Source organism: Epinephelus moara, chromosome 18, assembly GCF_006386435.1.
Source record: "Epinephelus moara isolate mb chromosome 18, YSFRI_EMoa_1.0, whole genome shotgun sequence".
NCBI classification, from domain to species: domain Eukaryota; kingdom Metazoa; phylum Chordata; class Actinopteri; order Perciformes; family Serranidae; genus Epinephelus; species Epinephelus moara.
This window is the reverse complement of record NC_065523.1, coordinates 26,628,186-26,647,833: the sequence shown is the minus strand read 5'-3', so window position 1 is coordinate 26,647,833 and position 19,648 is coordinate 26,628,186. Positions and strand designations below refer to the sequence as shown.

The 19,648-nt window shown below is 41.8% G+C and overlaps 1 protein-coding gene across 1 annotated transcript in view; it reads left to right on the top strand.

The window, feature by feature from the left end:
- Positions 1–18,008, top strand: part of cacng4b (calcium channel, voltage-dependent, gamma subunit 4b) — a 33,416-nt gene extending 15,408 nt beyond the window's left edge. Inside the window, exons 5-7 of the mRNA XM_050068745.1 lie at positions 10,092–10,175; positions 13,184–13,324; positions 14,723–18,008. Coding sequence (XP_049924702.1) covers positions 10,092–10,175; positions 13,184–13,324; positions 14,723–15,249 — 752 coding nt within the window. The 3' untranslated portion in view covers positions 15,250–18,008. The remainder of the gene's footprint in view (positions 1–10,091; positions 10,176–13,183; positions 13,325–14,722) is intronic.
- The last annotated feature ends 1,640 nt before the right edge of the window (positions 18,009–19,648 follow it).

The following is a 19,648-nucleotide window of genomic DNA, read 5'->3' as shown; positions in this document are numbered from 1 at the left end:
ATGACATTTCCTTATATATCCGCAAAAACACATAACTCTAGAAACACAAAATAAAAGGTATCATATGTCAACAGTATTCTCATCAATTCAGCACTGATATAGTTTTAAAAGATAAACCGCATTTGTGTACAAAGTTCACATTTCGGATTTTGTCGCCTCAACTCGCCACTAGCCTCCTTTGGTTACCTATGCTGTTTCAGTGGAAAGAGATTGAGGGAATTCAAGGTGAGCAGTTTAAAAGTCCGCTCCATATTTACGGTCTACTCAGTTTGCTGCGTTCTGCACAGTGAAATCGCTTGAAACGTTGTTCACATCTGGTATTAGATTGTCTGTTTGAAGTTATCACCAGAAGCTAGTTAGCTTAGCTTAGCATAAAGACTGGAAAAAAAGGGAAACAGTTATTCCCTCTCTGCTCGAAGGTGACAAAAACCAGTCACAAAACTGTGAACTAGATGGATTTTGTTACTTGTGGACAAAGCCTGGTTAGCTGTCTCCTCTTATTCCCAATCTTTGTGTGAAGCTAAGCTAACAGGCTGCCGATGTTAGCTTTGTATTTACTGTACAAATATTAGTGTAGAGTATTAGAGTATCTATCTTACCTAATTCTCTGCAAGAAATTGAACAACTGTACTAGTACTTGCTTTGAATGTTATCAGGCCTTTAACTGGCCATTATTAGTTGTCTTTGGGAGCACAGATTTGAGGTAGTATGTCCTTACTCTACCTCCTACATTTACTTTTAGCTTTAGGCAGCAGTCTCTATTGGCCAGAGTAAATATCACAGGGGGCAAAGGAGGAATTCAGGTGAACAAAGTCCACATAGGATGGAGGTTGGGGTGGGTTGATGGGTCAAACAAACACAGGACTTTCACCCAGGAGACCAAGTTTGTGTCCGCTATAAACCAAAAGTCAACACTGGCTTATTTTAACTGGCATATGTAGGTTTGCCACGTTACATTACATCACATTAAACTATTACCTTTTCCTAAATCTAACCACATAGTGTCAATAATCAGTTCTGGAAGGACCCAAATGCAGAGCAGCAGGCAGGTTTGAGGTTCAACAAAAAGTGAGCTTTAATAAAGCTGATAAAAAAAACCCATCCAGAACAGGTAGGTTACAGAAAGTCAGAATGACAAAAGTGCCAAAACTAACTGAAAACCAACTGGGATAGTACCATGAACTCAGGTAAACAGTCCAAACAGAACACAAGACACCAGACAGGGAATGACACCTAGAACACAGGGATGATCACAGGAATGAATGCAGACGAACTGACAAGGAATAGGGAAACACACAGGTATATATACACAGAAAACTAATCACAAGAACGAGACAGAGGACACGGGCAAAAGTAGGGAATGGGGATTGGCTAACAACAAGGGTGTGGAGGGGAACACTAGGGTGGAGCAAACGAGACAGGGTGTGGAGGGGAACACTAGGGTGGAGCAAACGAGACTAATACAGAACAGGTGTGAAGGGAAGGCTCTGGGAACAGGGAAGGACTAACGAGACAGGTGTGACAGAAAAGAGGCGGGAAAATACACAATCAAGGACAAATGTTTGCCAGGCAACTAGACAGGGGCAGTGCAGGAGGCCTCGGATGGATGGCCTTGGGGCAGGGCAAGGATCATGACACATAGTTTTGGCACCTAAATCTAAAGTGAAAGTGAAACCTAACAAAACTGTGACGGTGTCACAACATCAGATATGCACTTTTTGGCCAACTATTAGGTGCATTTTGGCCTGGTTGAAGCATCATACTGATAACAGCCATTTAATAGGCTGATAACATTTTAAAGGGGTGCCTGAATGCCAGCTTTTTATTTAGCTGATCTTTCATGATCCAGAAGTATCATTGCTTTGAGGTCACGGCCTATATAACCTTATGTAAACAAGGACAGTTACTATTCTCTGCAAGCCTACAGTAACATAACGATTAATTGAATATCTTGGGACTGTAATTGGTCTGCAATTGGCAACACTTGGTTTACCATTTGTTAAACTGGAAAAGGACAGGGATAAAGGAAAGTATTCTTTCTCAGTCAGAGAAACAATCTGAATCCATTTAAATAAGACTGGAAATAAGAAAGAACAAGAATCTATTCTTATACATCCTATGCTGTATTCCTAAGTGGCACCATCCTCCTTGTTTTGAGACAGTATTAGGTTTCAGTCACATGGGAAATATACAATATTAAATATATATGTGAGAACATACGGGCTGCAGTGCTACAGATCCTTTGTCTTAATCCACACTCAGGCAATAATATCTTAAGCTAAGTGTCGAGAATCCATTACGTATGTACATATTTATAAGTAAATGACAAAGCGCAACAGCCTTCACAACAGACTACATGGGTAGGGTTTGACAGATCCTCCAACAACGTGGATACACATGCACAGTCTACCCCAAGCAGAGCTGCGTTTGAAGAAATTGCTGCCTGGTGACAATTTAATTAACCAACTGTCAGTCATATCAACACTGAATCACTGATGTCTTCATCAAATTGCTTTTCTTTCATCCTCACTTGGGCTTGGGAAAAAAAAATATCGAGGGGCTTGTTTGATTACACAGTTTCTTTTATACTCCGTCCCGGCATTCCCTGCTTCCAAAGTAATAAATGTATGTGAAGTCTGTGTGCGTGTCTGCATTTGATATTGAGCCCCAGTAACAGTGCTCTACCTGTTTACAGCTTCATAAAAACCTAATCATCCCACCTGCTGTAAACCTCTGAGCGCTTTCCCTCGTCAGCGTTCACACTCAGCTGGAGATCTAAAAGCAACAAGGATAAGAACAAAGCGGAACAACTGCTCCTCTGTTTTGCTGTAGCGTTACTGAAAGTACATCGCAGTCCTGGTGAAATGCAATATCCAAGTCACTTCTGATTGGTTTGTTCGTCAATCTATTTGCAGAGACACTGAGGTGTGAACATGAGGAAGTGGGGGCATGAGCTCGTTGTCATGATACGCTGCGCTCATGGAGACACCGGAGTCAAGTGCTGGACACAATGACACAATGCTATTGGTGTATTCCACAGAGGCCGCTCTCTTATTGGCCAAGCGGCGTTAATTCAAAGTAATGACAATGTGCATCATCCTGTTGCTAGTGGCACCGCAGCTGCTCCCAATACGTGTGGGTGTATGTTTGTTTGGACACGTGTCTGTGTGCTTAAATGTGTGTTTTCTGTTCGCGGTCATGGATTGTTAAACGGGTTTGCCGGGGAAGCGCCGTCCTATTTGGTGGGTATCGAAGTACAATGAAGACGTCAAATGCATCCTTGGAGATTGTTGATGTAAATGAGCTTATTAAAGGCTAACAGGGGTTGCCATGGAGAGGAGGAGGAGATGCTCAGCATGGGGCTTTGCAACTCCAGTCAGGCCCAGGGAACCCATTATTTCCCATGTAATGTGTCGACTGCGTAAAATTAATTCTCAATTTGTCACAACACAATCATCTTGCAACATCCCCCAGATTTGTGAATAAGCACTTTTTTGTTACACGTAGATATAACTCAGGTGACATACCCTTCTTGTCTCTGCTGGTCCGTTCAGTTTTACAGCTTTTATCGGACACAATTTCAAAACACATTTTGCCCTAAATCGCTCTCTCCACTGTTCCTGATTTCTCTCTCGTTGATCCCCTGCTCTCCTCCTCCAACTGAGTCCCTCTTTAATGTGTCCTCCTATCTTTTTTTTTATCCTCATCATTCCTCTGCTCCCTGCGCTTTTGTTGTTTCATTTCCTTGTACCTTCTTCCCTCATTTAATCTCCGCTTCCTTCCTCCTCCTTCCCTCCCAGCTAGTCAGTTTTCAGACTTTATTTCATTTCATGAGGCGTCCATCTGACAGCCTGTGCACGCACACGTGCATGCACACACACATGCGTACAAAAACACACACACATGCACACACAAACTAAACATAGACATTGAGCTGATAACTGTCAGTTATAAATCACGAGCCTCGAGGCTGCCGCTTATAATCAGATTTCCAATCAGCTGCAGTATTGTCTTCTATTTCTTCCATTCTCCGTCACACACACACACACGCACACACACACACACTCACAGGGGACAAGAAAGAGGCGTCACACTGGCTGGAGTAGCTAGGGTCTGAACTGGAGCAGAGAATAGAATATTGTGCACAAGACAAAATTCATAGTAGCGTTGTGGGTTCACAGTGAAAGGTGCGTTTTTCAAAACGTGTAAATGCAGTTTGACATAGTTTAATAGAAAAGACACACACACACACACACACACACTTAGAAAAATGCACACATAAAACCTGCTACGAGCCGAGCCGCCAGTATAATTTAGTGTTTACACAGCAATTAACAGGACAGCAAAGGTGTCTGTGTTTTCGTTATCTTCACGGCTCCTGATCTAACCACAAGAGCCAGATGTGTTTTTTTTCACACGGCACAAAGTCTCACATCGCTGCTTAAAATAGTCCACAGCCCCCTTTTTTTCCATCAGTGACTAGACACAGAAACTTGTGCTCCATTTCCACCAACTGATTTGACGCTAATTAATTTGATGTCCCTTATTAAGCAGCAGACCCAGTTAATGGAAGCAAGCATGCCCTTAAAAGCTGAGGCACAGACGATGATGGCTGCCGACCCCTCGGCACCTGGGAAATGGAGTTGACAGGTGTCTGTCTGTCACCGGCGTAGTCAGTTAATGGGAAGGTTGACATTTTTATGGTGGTAGGTCAGCTCTAATCTCTGCTGCCTGTTAAGCTGTTACAGATGAAAAGGGGACTTTGTGTTTTTTGACGAGAGATAAGTAAAAGTCTTTATTGCGAACAGAAAAAGGAAAAGCTTAACTTAGGTTCAGCCAATTGACTGTTTGCTCCCTACTCACCTTTTATCCCACAGTCTTTGTCCAATCATAGCTTAGCAGCCATAACTAGACTCAGCAGGCTTGTCAAACTCTGGATTTCTTCACGAGGCAGCTTGAATGGGTCTTGGATAAGAGAGTTACTTTGCATTTATTGAGTTGGGAGGGTGGTGCTCATCTTTATCCCTCCCAAAACTTAAGACACAAGGGCAAAAGTGCAAGAAATAGATTAAAACTTTTCTTTATCTGCTCTAACTTAAGCTGCACATGATTTTGTCTGGCGGTCTTGCTCATTAACCAATAGTGGCCCGTTCACGATCAGCACATCTACTTTGAAAATATGAATAAGTAAGCTTAGCAGCCAAAACAAATTATGTTAGAATTGTTGTCAGACTTGTAATACTTTAGCCCCTTTCCCCTGGACAAGAAAGTCACTTACTCCGACTAACATCTGGCTTTTGTCTTTAATGGGAGAGGTTACAGTCGACATTCATTCCCAGAACAAATAACAGCGCCAGATGGCTGTGATGGAAATGTGACAACATGGTGGACATGCTAATTTTTGCCCCTTTTCCAGCACAAAGCAAAGACAAGCCACCACAAAATGCTGCCCCTTTCCATCCAAGTAGCACTTGAACATCACAGCTCTCTGGCAAGGGGAGTCTATCACCTATTTTTAGCAGGTTTTCTCGCATTTAAAAAACCTGCATATATAACCTGCATATACGCACTGATGTTGTTAGAAAAATGGTATTTGACCAAGTAGCTCTACACTGCAGTTCAGGGGCAATGCTGATTCTTTATTTGCATGCCTGGCACATGCAGCTCTAATCTCAGTCTTGTGTGACAGCCTCAAGTGCATATTACCACGGCAGCGTATTGATGCCAGTATCAGGTAATAACATAAAAAAAGTTTCTTGTTATAAGAAGGTATTTTTCACATTTTTACAAGATATTTTCAGGTTATAACAAGAAAATGTCCATGTTAAAATACACAACTTTACAGCAGAACTAAACATGTTTACAGCCTGGTACTTAAAATGGTTTTGGTCTCTGTAGATAATTTCCCCCTTCGTGACGACTGTATAGGGGGTGAATTTTAATACAACTCATCCATTTACATTTTATTAAGGCTTAAAGTTACACATAATTAAGGGTGTGGTCCAGAGATGTGGACTTGAGTCACAGGACTTGGACTGGAGTCAGACTTGAGTCACAAATTTGATGACTTCAGACTCAGCTTGACAAAATCAAAAAAGACCTGCAAATCGACTTGGACTTTAACACCAGACCAGTGACTCATGACTTCATTTGGACTTGAGCCTTCAGAGTTAAAAATGCTTGATCTCTTTCGCCAAGCCAGTTTGGGAAGAAGAAGTTATAGACATTTTTCCAATACAAGATGAGAGACATGACAAAACATTAAAAAGTCATTGCAATTATGCTATTAAAGTACTGTACGTGTCAACATTACTTTTGTTTCTGAATAAGTTCAGCCACATTTGTTTTAACAAACTTGTTTTAAGATAAATAAATAAATACATAAATAAAAAGCATTTGTGATTTTTGTAAATTTAATATGTTACTGTTCTGTTGTTAAAATGGCATGAAATTTGCCGAATAGTGCATTATGACTGTTTTGGACTCAAAACTCAAAGTTAAGGACTTGGGACTTGGCTTAAGACTTGTCGGTCTTGACTTGGGACTTGAGTGCAAAGTCTTTAGACTTACTTGTGATTTGCAAAACAATGACTTCAATCAATCAATCAATTTTATTTATAAAGCCCAATATCACAAATCACAATTTGCCTCACAGGGCTTTACAGCATACGACATCCCTTGGTCCCACCTCTGGTGTGGCTGCTTTTAGTGACAAGCTGTCTGTTTATGAGTCAGATCCACCCCTCGCTCCTCCAGAGCTCCAACCTCTTGTCCAAATATGGTCACTTTTGGCTCCAAAAATCCAAGATGGTGACTGACCAAGTGCCAAACTTGAGACTTCAAAATGGGAGTCCATAAAGCTATGGCTATAGGTGACGTCACATTGGCTATGTCCATTATTTTTATACAGTCTTTGCAATTACATCAACTCGGTAGCAAACATTAGCATCAGGGCACGGCTAGTACGCTGTGTTTCAGTGTGAGTCACATGAGGCACTGCTAATGTTCAGCATGAATATGACCTCGGCAGGCAGCAACAGTTGTCATTTCAGTAAAATCGATGCTCACTGCCTAGAAATGAGAAGACAGCTTTCGTCCACCTTTATATGAAATCAAAGTCTCATTGCTTCAAAAATTCCCGTTGCCACAGTTATCACTGTAAAGTGCATCATGTGCTGTGGGCAAATGTTGACAGGCATAGCAACAGTAACTAAGGCAGGCGGTCACTTGCTTTCCCTACTCTGGGATGCTGACAAATGCAAAGATACGCAACATATTCTCCTGTGAAAATATTCAAATTAAGCAGCAGCCCAGCCCACCTTTGATTCTGTGGGTATAGTTTGCAGAATGACTAAAGTGTTGAGGGTATTCACAGCCCAAATGGTGAAAGAGCTCCCAGCATTACCACGGCTGCACTGAGCGCATCCATTAACCCCACCCCCAACCCCTCTCTCCCTAGACAAGGTGTTTTTTATAATCCTGCACAATTACAGCTACAGGCGTCTCTCAGCTTTAACCTCTCTGTCTCTCTCTCACCCTCCACTCCATTCTCCCGCTCTAACTCACCTCGGCATTAAAAGCTTCCAGCAGACGGTCTTTTGTTGTTCAAATAGGCTTCTTGTTCCTCCAGGCACTCAACCATTCACCTGAGCTGGATTTGGACATGCGCCACAAGCCATGAAATCCCTAAGGGCAACGCAATCTTAATCCCACCGCCGAATCACGTGTGCACTGATCCCCGAAACACGCAAACTCATACCCCCTCCTCATATTAGTTTTCCCTTTCCAATGTGTGTGCATTGAGCTGTGATCTTTAGTTTGCAGGCTCAGATTGGGCACAGGGAACAGGGAACATGTCTGACCCCCAGTGTAATGTCAAAAGTTAGGGTCAGAGGTCAAAGTCTAATTTATGGTTGTAGATGAAAACAGAGAGTGTTATGAGTTCTCAGATCAGAGAATATTTTGCGTTGTGTGCGATACGTATGGATCCAGTTTATTCCATCCAACAAAATCTATAAGGAAAAGTCTTTTTGTCTCATAAGTCTCACAAAAATTATATAAACAATACTTTCCTGACTGTGCTGGTCTTTTTATTGTGGATTTTTGTATGATATGTTGTATTTGTTGCATTTTAATGTGTTTTGATTGGCTGCTACCTTGGCCAGATTTCTCTTGTAGAAGACATGGCCAAAGAAAGGTTAAATTAAAAAAAAAAAAAAAAAGTTGACTTTGGCTACACGTGGGACACAAACAGCTGCCTCCTGAGAGAAAGTCCTGTGTTTGTTTGACCAGTCAACCTCTCTGACCACCTCTCTAGGTGGCCTTTCACGCTTTTTATGGGCACGGTTGGGGAGACGCAGAATGCAAGTAATGGTGTTATGTTTTTATAATACAAAATATAGGTAAATGTTTTATTGTAACAGTTTAATTTGGTGATATTCTGAATACAGTTACTGCCTTAAAAAATAGATTATTAGAAGGGATTACTTCATTTGTATTTGTTTTATTTGCTCTAACACGGAAAGCTACGGGAGCGACTGTCAGTCTGATTGCATTGGACGCATAGACGAAGAATGGCTGATTTGCTAACAACAACAACAAAAACCCCAAAACACAGGGATTGGTTTTTGCTTAACCGCATCATTGGAGAACTTAAAAAAGTTGAGGCCAGCTCAACTCTGATTTGTAGAGTGTCACACCCATCTGCAACAACGTGACGTTCGTCAGTTTGTAGCGACATGTCACTGGCTTCCACCCAAAATTACTTTTAGCCTGTTGCTGTGTCGCTCATAATGTGAACACAGTGTTCACTGTGGAAAGAAAGCAATGCTCAGTTGCTGCAAGGACACAGTGTTAAATTCATATGAGGCACGCATTTACCATGACAAGATTTCTTTGAAAAGTGTGTGCAGTGTACCTGCCAAATGACAATGGCAGAGGAGATGCAGTCAGGACACTGTCAGGAACATGTTTTTTATTCAGCTCAGAAAGGTGATTTTGAAGTTTCCAAAAGTAATCCAAAGTATCCAGAAGACATTACTTACTTTGAGTTTTAAAAGTAGCCCTCTGAACACTGCCTATGGGGTTCTAACTATCAACCACAAACTGGAGATGAACTCACTAAGCAGACTCACAGACTCAGATGAAAGTTCAGGGTCGGTACACGGGAAGTCAGTCACACAGGCGAAAGTATTCAAAAACGACAGGCAAAAAGGGTCAAAAACACAAAAACAGAGGGAACACTAGGGTAACGCTAGAACTCTTACTCAAGGGTAAAGATGATCTGGCAATAAACAACTGGAAGACAGGGACTTAAATAAACTATGACGAGGGAGACAATGAGGCACAGGTGAAACACATTAGGGTGGGGCAAGGAATCACAAAGGAGGGAAACTTGACAAGACATGGGATCTGATACGTGATGAGACAATGGTTACAAAAATGAAACAGGAACATGAATCTAGGTAACTTGATGGGTCATGACAGCAACATTAACCACCACCCATTGAGTGACAGCCTAAATGACTTTCCATTGGCATTGCTACTGTGGTGGCGGCATGTAATTTTAGCACATTACGTGTCACCATTATGTAATGCGGTGCTAAGACGTCCAAGTCATTCCATGTTTCTGTAAGATCAGTTTGTATGAGGATGACAGTGTTTCCTTTTCCATGTCCAGCTGCCTCGTCGTCTCTCATGAAGCAGCGTTGTTAAGACATGAAAAACAACCAGAAGTCCTTCCTCTTTTATCAGAGACAACAGTGTCTTACTCCAGTGGACACAGTTTAACAAAAACAGGTCGCCGGGTACTGAGAAACTCTGGCTGTGACTCTGGCAGCCACACATCCGTTAGACAGCTGAAACCAGCTGAAGTTTGATGGATTCACATCAAAAGTCAAACCCCGAAGCGTCAAATAAATCCGCTTTAACTTCAGCTTGCCTCGAAAGGAGATTAATGCACATATCCTTGATCCTATTTGTTGGTTGAACAGGCCTCATCTCCTACACATCCCATATATTTCAGACTCTTATAGCACCTTGTGGACTGTATTTCATCATTAAAATTGAGACTGTTTCTGTTTGTCCTGCAGGAATCAATCAAGGCAGCTGTTACAGGATAAACCATTTCCCTGATGACAACGACTACGACACAGACAGCTCTGAATACCTGCTGCGTAAGTGCTCCCCTCTTGTCTTCTTCGTCTAGCTGTTATCTTTCCTTTATTTGTAAGGGCATGCAGGAAGTCCGCTGACCTTCAGCGTCTTATTATTTGCTTCTGAGAGCAGTCTCCAAACAGACGATACTCTTTTATGCAGAGACTGATAAAATGCAGAACAAACGCAGAGACAGTCAGCGGAGAAATGTGACAGCATTCAGTGAGACAGACTTGAAATGTTTTCAGGGCTGGATTACAAGCATTACTCTATCAGACTATGACCACAAGGCATGATGGGTTTTTTTGTCTGTTTGGATGTCTGCCTTTTCTTGCAAATTATTTCAAAGCAATGAATATGTTTTTGTATTACGGGACAATTAAAAGCAGCTTGGCCAAACACAGCTGCATGTTTAGTCGTGTTCACCGGCCCAGTTGCCAGAGGAAAATGTTGGCACTGAACGTTTCTGCAAACCATGCTCATAGCAAGAGGGTTCCTGGTCCGAACCCAGGTGGGGGTTCGAACTCCGGGGTGGGGGTTCCCTTCTGTGTGGAGTTTGCATGTTCTCCCCGTGTCAGCGTTGGTTTTCTCCAGGTACTCCAGCTTCCTCCCACAGTCCAAAGACATGCAGGTTAATTGGTGACTCTAAATTGTCCGTAGGTGTGAATGTGAGTGTGAATGGTTGTCTGTCTCTATGTGTCAGCCCTGTGATAGTTTGGCGACCTGTCCAGGGTGTACCCTGCTCCAGCCCTCCTGCAGCCCCCTACAGGATAAGCAGTTACCGAAAAAACGAATGAACGAATACCTACATTTAGAAAGTGACATAATGTATGAGCTGGCTTTGTCATCGGGAGGTGAGCAGGAGGGTGGGTGGTGTGTAACCAAGCTGCAGATCACTGTTTGAAACCAACAACAACAAAACGTTGTGATTAAGTGAGTCATTGTTATGTTCCCAGCTGCTTTTTGGCACCAAACGTGGGTATTTTGTGGCGAGCCGTCAGTGTTTTTCCAGCAGCTTTATTGGCATGAGAAGCGAGACATTGCTGCTTTTTCTGCCAGGGTTGTGCCCCCTGAATTAGGTATTTTAGACCAAATCATGATCTCTTTTAATCATAACCAAGTGTTTTTTGTGCCGGAACTTAATGCCACACTAACCATAATGTTGTTGAAACATAACGTTTCAAGGTATCTGCTACATGATAACCTGCAAATGTAATGTATTCTTGGTTTGCAGAAATGTTCAATGGCAACATTTTTTTCAGGGTTGCATTCACGCAGTGCTGAAGAGTTTTGATGGACTCTCATACTTGAATGAAATGTTCCCAAATCAATTAGCTCCAGCCCCACAAAAGATGACACTGGGGCTTCAGACATGGAGCTCAAAAGAAACTAATTATTTTTTCCTTATTAAGAATTTAAAATATAATCTAAAAGGCATGAAAAACATTTTACTATTTGCACTGCAAGCAGCCTATAGTGTGTAATTTTTTATTTCTTTAATTACTTTGAGTGATGGTGGTGCAGGATCAGCTCCTTATTTGCATCTTTCCCTCATTTTTCTTTCACATGAAGCATACTTTGAGCTGTGCTCAATGCTAGAGGAAGTTGTTTACCATGAACTGTGTTGACAGGGATGTGAAATCGTTGTTGAAACCAGATTAAATCATTCTGCTCCTTTAAAAAAAATCAAGGTGTTTTACTGTGAAAGCCTTGAAAATGGCAATGACAAAGCTTATACAAAGAATGTGATAAGTTTGATATAACATTTGGATATTCAGTCAGCAAAAGACTTTCATGTAAGGCACAGCCAATTCAGTATCTTCCCAACATGCAGAGAAGAACAAAGAAGACTTATCAGACTTTGGACAAAGTCCAAACTCAGCCCATTAACCAGACTAAATAAAAGGAGGGCTTGATAAAAGACTTTACAGTTGAATAAGCTCATCCATCGTTGGAAACTTGTAAAATGGCACAGTGATTCATTTCTGGGGAGGTGATAGTCAGCGAGAGCTCTTGTTACATCCTGCAGCTGATTAGTAAAGCTTTGTCACAACAAGGCCACAAAGAATAAGTGATAAAGGAGTTCTCAAAAATGGATGAAAGAAGAAGTGGGGCTGGACAGATGAGGCCTCATCAAAGTGAAGATTCAAATAATTTAGAGGAGATTTTTCTTTTTAAGAACTGTTTTGTTAAATGGCTTTGAAATTTCCACAATTGACTTGCCTGTAATGTGTTCATTCTTGTAGCTGACTCAAAATTACTACATAATTTGATCTACTGGAAGATGGATTGATTAATTAATTTTTATTCATCTTTTATTGACCATTTTTTTTGCTGTCCAATCAAATGTCGTGATTAATGACTTGTGTTGAAACCATTTACAGTGACTTGTCCAATTATCAAAGGGATTTTTATGATTTTTTTTTTTTTAAGTGGGTTGTATGAGGTACTTATCCATAATCAGTGTATTACATACAGCACATGGCGACCTGAACTCTCTAGGGAAGTGGCAGAGGTACCGACACTGAAGCTATGCAATGTACTGCTGTGGACGGGGGCCAGCGACGAAACATATTTTAGCTACCTAAAAAAAGGTCCACCTAAAAAAAAGATCAAGAGCAGTTTAAGTGTACGCTATATTAAGAGTATTTTCACCGCTTCACCTTTCCGAGTCAGCAGGAAGGCCATTAACGGTTTCCATTCCCCATCTTTGCTCTCGTCAAAGCCACCAGACTCCATCCAAAAAAACAGTAATTTTACCTTGCTGAAGGAAGAAAATATTCTAAATATAGCGTATACTTTATTTTTAGGTGGCTAAAATAGGTTTTGTTGTTGACACCTCCATAGCAGTACATTGCTTAGCTTCCTTGTCAGTACTCCAGCCTGCTTCTCCAAACTGGGGATGTGCCGACTGATATCTACTGTATGTAATACACTGACTATAGATAAGTACCTCATACAACCCCACTTCAAAATATCCAAACTATCCCTTTAAATATGTCATGTCCCCCCTCCTCCGTCTCTGCAGGTATAGTTCGTGCCTCCAGTGTGTTCCCCATCCTCAGCACCATCCTGTTGATGCTCGGTGGGCTGTGCGTCGGGGTTGGTCGAGTCTACAACAAGACAAACAATGTCCTCCTCAGCGCGGGCATTCTCTTTGTAGCTGCAGGTGAGCTGCAGGATTACATTGTTAACCATGTTCCCAGCGAGGAGCAATCGTGTAACAGGGCAGGGGTTTTATAATGAAAAAAGGCAGCTTGATTGTGACACCTGTGATCACATATTGTACTTCATCAAAGGTGCAGTCATCACGATGAACTTTAATTCCCAATGAAGGAGGTTAGGATCTCCAATCTTCACACACGTCACACACAAGTGGTGAGGACACGTGTTATTAAGGGTCTCGGCAGGGATGAGAGTCCTGTAATCACTGGCTGATGAACAACTTAACACAGTGGGAGTTCACGGGTGCAATCATTGTTTCTGTTAAAGTCATGGATGATTAGGGCTGTGCAATGGCAAGAGTCTGGCGATGCAATTTGAATCACAATACAAGGGTAATGAGTCATTTCATTCATATTGTGACACAGTTAGAAAGGTGATATATATTGGGATTTTTAAAAATTGAAATTTAGGAAAACTGTCAATGCTAGCTTCCTGTTTCATTGGCCTTTGTGTTAATGCTAGCATTATGTTGTTACGTTGAAGTGGAAGTCAAATGAACGACTTGCAGGCCAAACAAGCCACTTCCAGCTTAAAGTTCTGCTGACTTGAATAGGGATAAAATGATCATGCAGCTCTTCTAGACTTCCAAAATGTCATTGGACTGAATGGATACTGATTTACAGACATCTTTACCCAATGTGAGTCTGTAGGGAGAAGTCTTTCTGGGCTCTGTGGGATCACTTGATGGACTCAAAAGTTGTAATTTCACTGTTTGGCCACTACAAAATATTGGCTTCAAAGCCCAGTGCACTTCCATGGGGACTGCTGTCAGTAGAAATGAACACGTCTCATTCCGTAAGGCCTGTCAGTAGAAATGAACACGTCTCATTCCGTAAGGCACATCTACGGACGATCATGCAACACGTAGCCCAACTCGTCTGTAAAATGGACAAGTTATAGAGCGTCAGAGCGCTATCACCAAAACAACCACTACGTCCTGTACTGATGACGTAGTCCTTGTCCAGGAGGCATCAGGACGCATTAGCGTTTACACTACAAAAGATATGTGGTCAAGTTGTGATCACATCATCCAAGACGCATATTAATACCAGTATTAACAGGGTCTCAGAGTCATAAGAGTGACTGTATCATAGGTTTTATTTTCTTCACAGTTATCTCGTCAGTTGTAGTTGACAACATTAGAATTCTGGTCTTAATCATATCTAACAACCAAAGTATTTTCAGATCGAGGTCCCTGAAGCGAAATCTTTAAAATGGGTGTCTGTGTACTAATGTGTATCAATTTAGGGGTCTTTAACATGAAAAAAGTTGAGAACCTCTGCACTACATCACATGCCTCCCTTTTCTTGTCTCCATTTATTGTTTGTTTCTTGTTTATCAGGTTTGAGCAACATAATTGGCATCATCGTCTACATCTCCAGCAACGCAGGAGACCCCAGCGATAAACGTGACGATGACAAGAAGTACACGTACTCCTATGGATGGTCGTTCTATTTTGGTGCCCTCTCCTTCATTGTGGCTGAAACTGTGGCTGTCCTCGCCATCAACATCTACATTGAAAAGAACAAGGAAGTCCGCTGGAAGGCTCGGCGCGAGTTCATCCGTTCACTCTCTTCCTCTTCCCCGTACTCAAGGATACCGAGCTTCCGCTACCGCCGGCGGACGTCGCACGCCAGCTCTCATTCGACAGAGGCATCGCGGGAGAACTCACCTGTGGTTGGTCTGAAGGGGGCACAATCCTCCAGTGGGCCCCTGGATGAGTTGTCCATGTACGCCCTGGCGAGGGACAGTGTGACGGAGAATACATACAGCCCCGAACACGAGGAGGCTGCAGAGTTCCTCCAGGTCCATAACTGTTTCCCCAATGATTTAAAGGACGGGGTGAATCGCAGAACCACACCAGTGTGAGAGGCATGTTGCTTGGCTTGAGTTTCACCTGGAAGGACGAACAGGAAATGATGAAAATCAGTCAGCCAATTAGTTGGAGTGCTTGTGTTAGCCTTCAAACGTAGAAGCGCAGTTTTTGGGGAGACTGTCCATTTTTGAAAGGACCTGAGGAGAAGACAGGACATTCAGCTAGACAGAAGCCAATTAACAGAACCTGAAAATCATTTATCTGCTTTTAGAGATCATCAGAGCAGAGTTATATTGTCTGTGCAGTAGCTGAATCAAAATTGATGTTATCTTTCAACTGTCGAAATGCTTAAATGAGCCTTGTGTGTTGCAACCCGTTCTCACTCCCAGGGCATCAAATATGGCAGCTTGGTCAGTGGCATCTTAGCGTCTGGTATTGACACACAAGGCACCCTCTTGCATCTGTATGAGACACACTGGGCTTTCATATGTCTCCAGTGTAAATCCATTGGCAATGGCGTATAAAGCGCGAGAAAGTCTGTGTTGGTTGGGAGTGAGGGGTGGCCGAAGGGTTAAAAAAGTAAAGGACTTTCACCCAGGAGACCACCGTTCATGTCCAGTGTGGAACAATGACTTTATATCAAGATGGACAACACTACTCTACTTCCTCCCATTGTACATAAATGAAGCCAACATACAGGCAGATATGGGCGCTGCCATCTTGCACTGATGATGTCATTTGGAGCCAAAGTCTGTGAAGTAGCTATCGGGAAATGGAGCTACCGCTATCAAGGTCTCGCCCATCCACCCATCTGACCCAATCAATCATGTCAATCTTGACGTCAAACCCCGTTTTTATAGAATCAAATAACTAACTGAAACCAAACTTATCAGAAAAATGAATACTTGAAAATCAGCTTGATAAGAATGACCTAAAGTTACAGAAAACATCTTTGAGAATTTTTTATTTTTTATTTTGACCTATACTTTGATTTTAGCCCATGTCCCATCTGCTAACATGGAGGGGGCGAGGTTTATGACCTATACTGCAGCCAGCCACCAGGAGGCGATGGAGATGTTTTGGCTTCACTTCTGGGGAGCTGTCATCCTGTCCATCTTTTTAAACGGTCTGTGGTGTGAAACCAAAAGTCAACATTGAGTTTTTTTAATCACGTCACATACTAACATCACATGACATACATGGTGTGACGTATGACAAACTCTTTAACTTATTCACGTTAGTGACGTTACATAACAAACTTCATCAGTCCAAAACTGATGCTAGAGGGGTACCTAGAGCAACATAGTTTGAAGCGTAGGGCCACTGACCAACCTGCCGTACCTGAGAAGTTGAGAGTGACAATGCGCTGGTGGATCACAACCCTTGTTTGTGTAACGGTCACTAAACATTGTGGGTGTGACGTGTTGAGTTGTGTCAATCAGCAGTATTCTACCTGTAAATTATTCAACAAGGTGCTAAATGAAATGTGCTCTTCAACTTGAAAGTGTTTCCTTTGTGTGTGCAGTTGCTATAAATTGTGGACCCTTCTCCAAAGTGTGTATTGTGTCCTCATAACCAGTCTGGTCTTGCCTTATACTCGAATATGTTTGAAAGAGACAACAGGGGCTCTCTCTGCCTCTCTTAGCACTGTCCTTTAGCATAATGTATGGCCTTTTGAACAAAATCAAATTATAAATATTCTAAACTTTTTTTTCAGTATGGTTTGGGAGTCAGTGTCGACAAATGTCTGAGAATGTACTGAATGTTTAGTATTTTACCAGATTGTACATGTCAGTCCTCCAAACAATATGAAAGGTTTTGTCTCCCTCGCCGTCTCTTCCCCAATCCTATTCTTCTCTGACATTTGTCAGTCGAACAAATGTCCGTTTTGTCAGTGGAGCACCTCCGTTCAGTGGCCCCTTTTTATTCACTTCCATAACAGTCCGCCATCCTTCCGTCACCCCCCACCCCCCGATGGATGTGACATTGTGTATGTGCCTGTTACAAGAGAAGAGCAGCTGACAGAACGGGGGTGCCCAGAACTGTGACAATGGCACAGGTCAGGACTTCCTTTTGCTCTGAATGAAAACATCCAGAGTGTTTAATGGATAAGGATCAGAGCCAGGCGGAGAATGTCTGTCACACCGCCTGTGAGTCCATCTGGCTGCCTTCAGCCCCCCTTCTCCCATCCCATGTCGAACAGAGGACCCAGACAGGAGCAGAGGGAGCTGTCTGCAACTGCGTCCCTGAAGGATTTGGCTCTAATATCCAGACGTGTGTGTGTACTGTCGTCCTGCACGTCCTTCACTGCTCTTTCTTTTAGTTCTCTCAGGAAATACTGTGTTGTTGTGGCAGGTTGGACACTTTTGAGGTCCTCTCCCTACTTTGTGGCAGTGCTGGGAGATGGACCAGTGATAAAGATAAACCTGGTGAAAATGATCTGAGAAAAAAAGCCACTACTGTATTTAGTAAATGCTGTGAGTGTTTGCTTGAGCTTGCTCCAAGAACCAGCTGGGGTGGGCTTTATTTTTCAGTCTTAGGGCTATTGAGTTGGTTCTGGTTTGGTAAGTGAGCTCACTCAACCACAAAGTTGTATTTGATTGTATTTAGTGTTTGATATGCCATTAAAGAAACCATGTCGTACGCCAGGCTGAGCACGTGTAAATGAAAGCCATCAGTTTGATCCATGAGTGTAGATCTTACACTTTTATATTACAGTTTGGGAAAGAAAATCCAGATGTGTTTGTTTGTAATGTAAATCTGTAAAGTTGTAAATAAAAACACAATAAAAAAAGAAAAGAAAGATTGAATGTGCAGCAGAGGATTGCAAGTATTACTTTACAGAGCAGTGTCTCAATAGTCATGGTCATACAGTTCAATTTACCATTTTATATTCAGGTAAACACACTGGTTTTGCTGGTATCAGTCAAAAAAGTTCAACTATCAAATATTCTGTTTTGTAAGTACGTTTATGAGACTTTATTTTCTCTGCTGTGTGCGCAGCTGTACTTTACTGTATGTGCTTGTATTGATTTATGGCTTACTATTGTTGTGAAATAGGCACATTTTCACTTTTTTTTAACATTTGTAAATTGGTTGAGCTGCGTAGTAAAAAAAAAATTATAGTGAAAGAAACGTAGGCACCTCTCCTAGTGTATCAAAAAGTAATTTAATTTTCCATTTTACAGTTTGTTTCAAAACCAAACATACCAGAATAATTTGTGATAACTGTTGTTAGCATATTTTAATGGTTTGATATTGGACTGTAGAGTGCCTTTGTTTCATTTATTTCCTGCTTTTTTTTCTCCACCAATCAAAAAAAATATTTCATCTGAATTTACTTTGGTTGTTTTGTTTTCTTTTTTTCCATTAGGCTCTCACTTTTTACTTACAACCCAAAACATACTGTACATAGACAAATAAACTAAATCAGGGTTATATTGTTGTGCTTTAATGGTGATTTCTTTCTAACAAGACAAATGGTGCTTTCAGACCTAGAGTTGTTTTGCTTTGGTCTGAATAAGAGACTCATTTTCTCACAAAGTTGCATAATTGCCGAGAGTTGGTTTGTGTTCTCACGGCAGCATTTACAAGTGGACCAGATAAAATGCCTTGTGTGAGAAAGCTGCTCTTGATTGGTCAGAATTTCCATGCGGGAAAAATCCAGGAAGTAAACCAAACATTGAAGAAGAGTACACTTGCAAGATAAATGCGACACTTTCTAATGTCACAATGGAGGGACAACAACGCAGGTTGATTTTAGCGCTGCTCATCGTGGACTATATTGCTGTCATTGTTCATTTTAGTCAAACCATACAGTTTGAAAACGAGGCGCAGCTCCAACTAGAAAACAATGTTTTGATGCATTGGATGTGCTGAATGTGCATATTAAGGCAGTACAGGAGGAGGTGCACATTAATAATCCTCCAGGACTGTAACATGCTCATGTTTAACCCAAACAATGTGTCATGTGACTGCAGTTGGTTCAGATCCAGGTTGGAACACATTCTCACCACTAACAAACCGCACAAGAGTTCAGTTGTAACCAGACCGAGACCACCTCTTCAAGAGGGTCTCTGGGCTAGATGCCTGCCAAGCTGCAGACCACTGTTCAAGACTAACAAACAACAAAACTAGTTGTGTTTTTGCAAGTCATGCTGTGTTTCATTCAGCTATTTAGGCCCCAAATGTGGGTGTTTTGTAGCAAGCTGTCAGTGTTTTTCCAGCAGGGATAGGGCCCTGTAATGAGGTTGTATTTTATCATGACATTGCAGCTTTTGGTGCCAGGACTGTGCCCCCAGAACCTGGTATTTTAAGCCAAAGCATTACATTTTCCTTATCATAACCAAGTGTTTTTTGTGCTTAAGCCTACCTACACATTAACCACAGCGTTATCCAAACATAAAGTCTGAACCTATCTGCTACATAATAAACGTGCAAATGTAACCAACG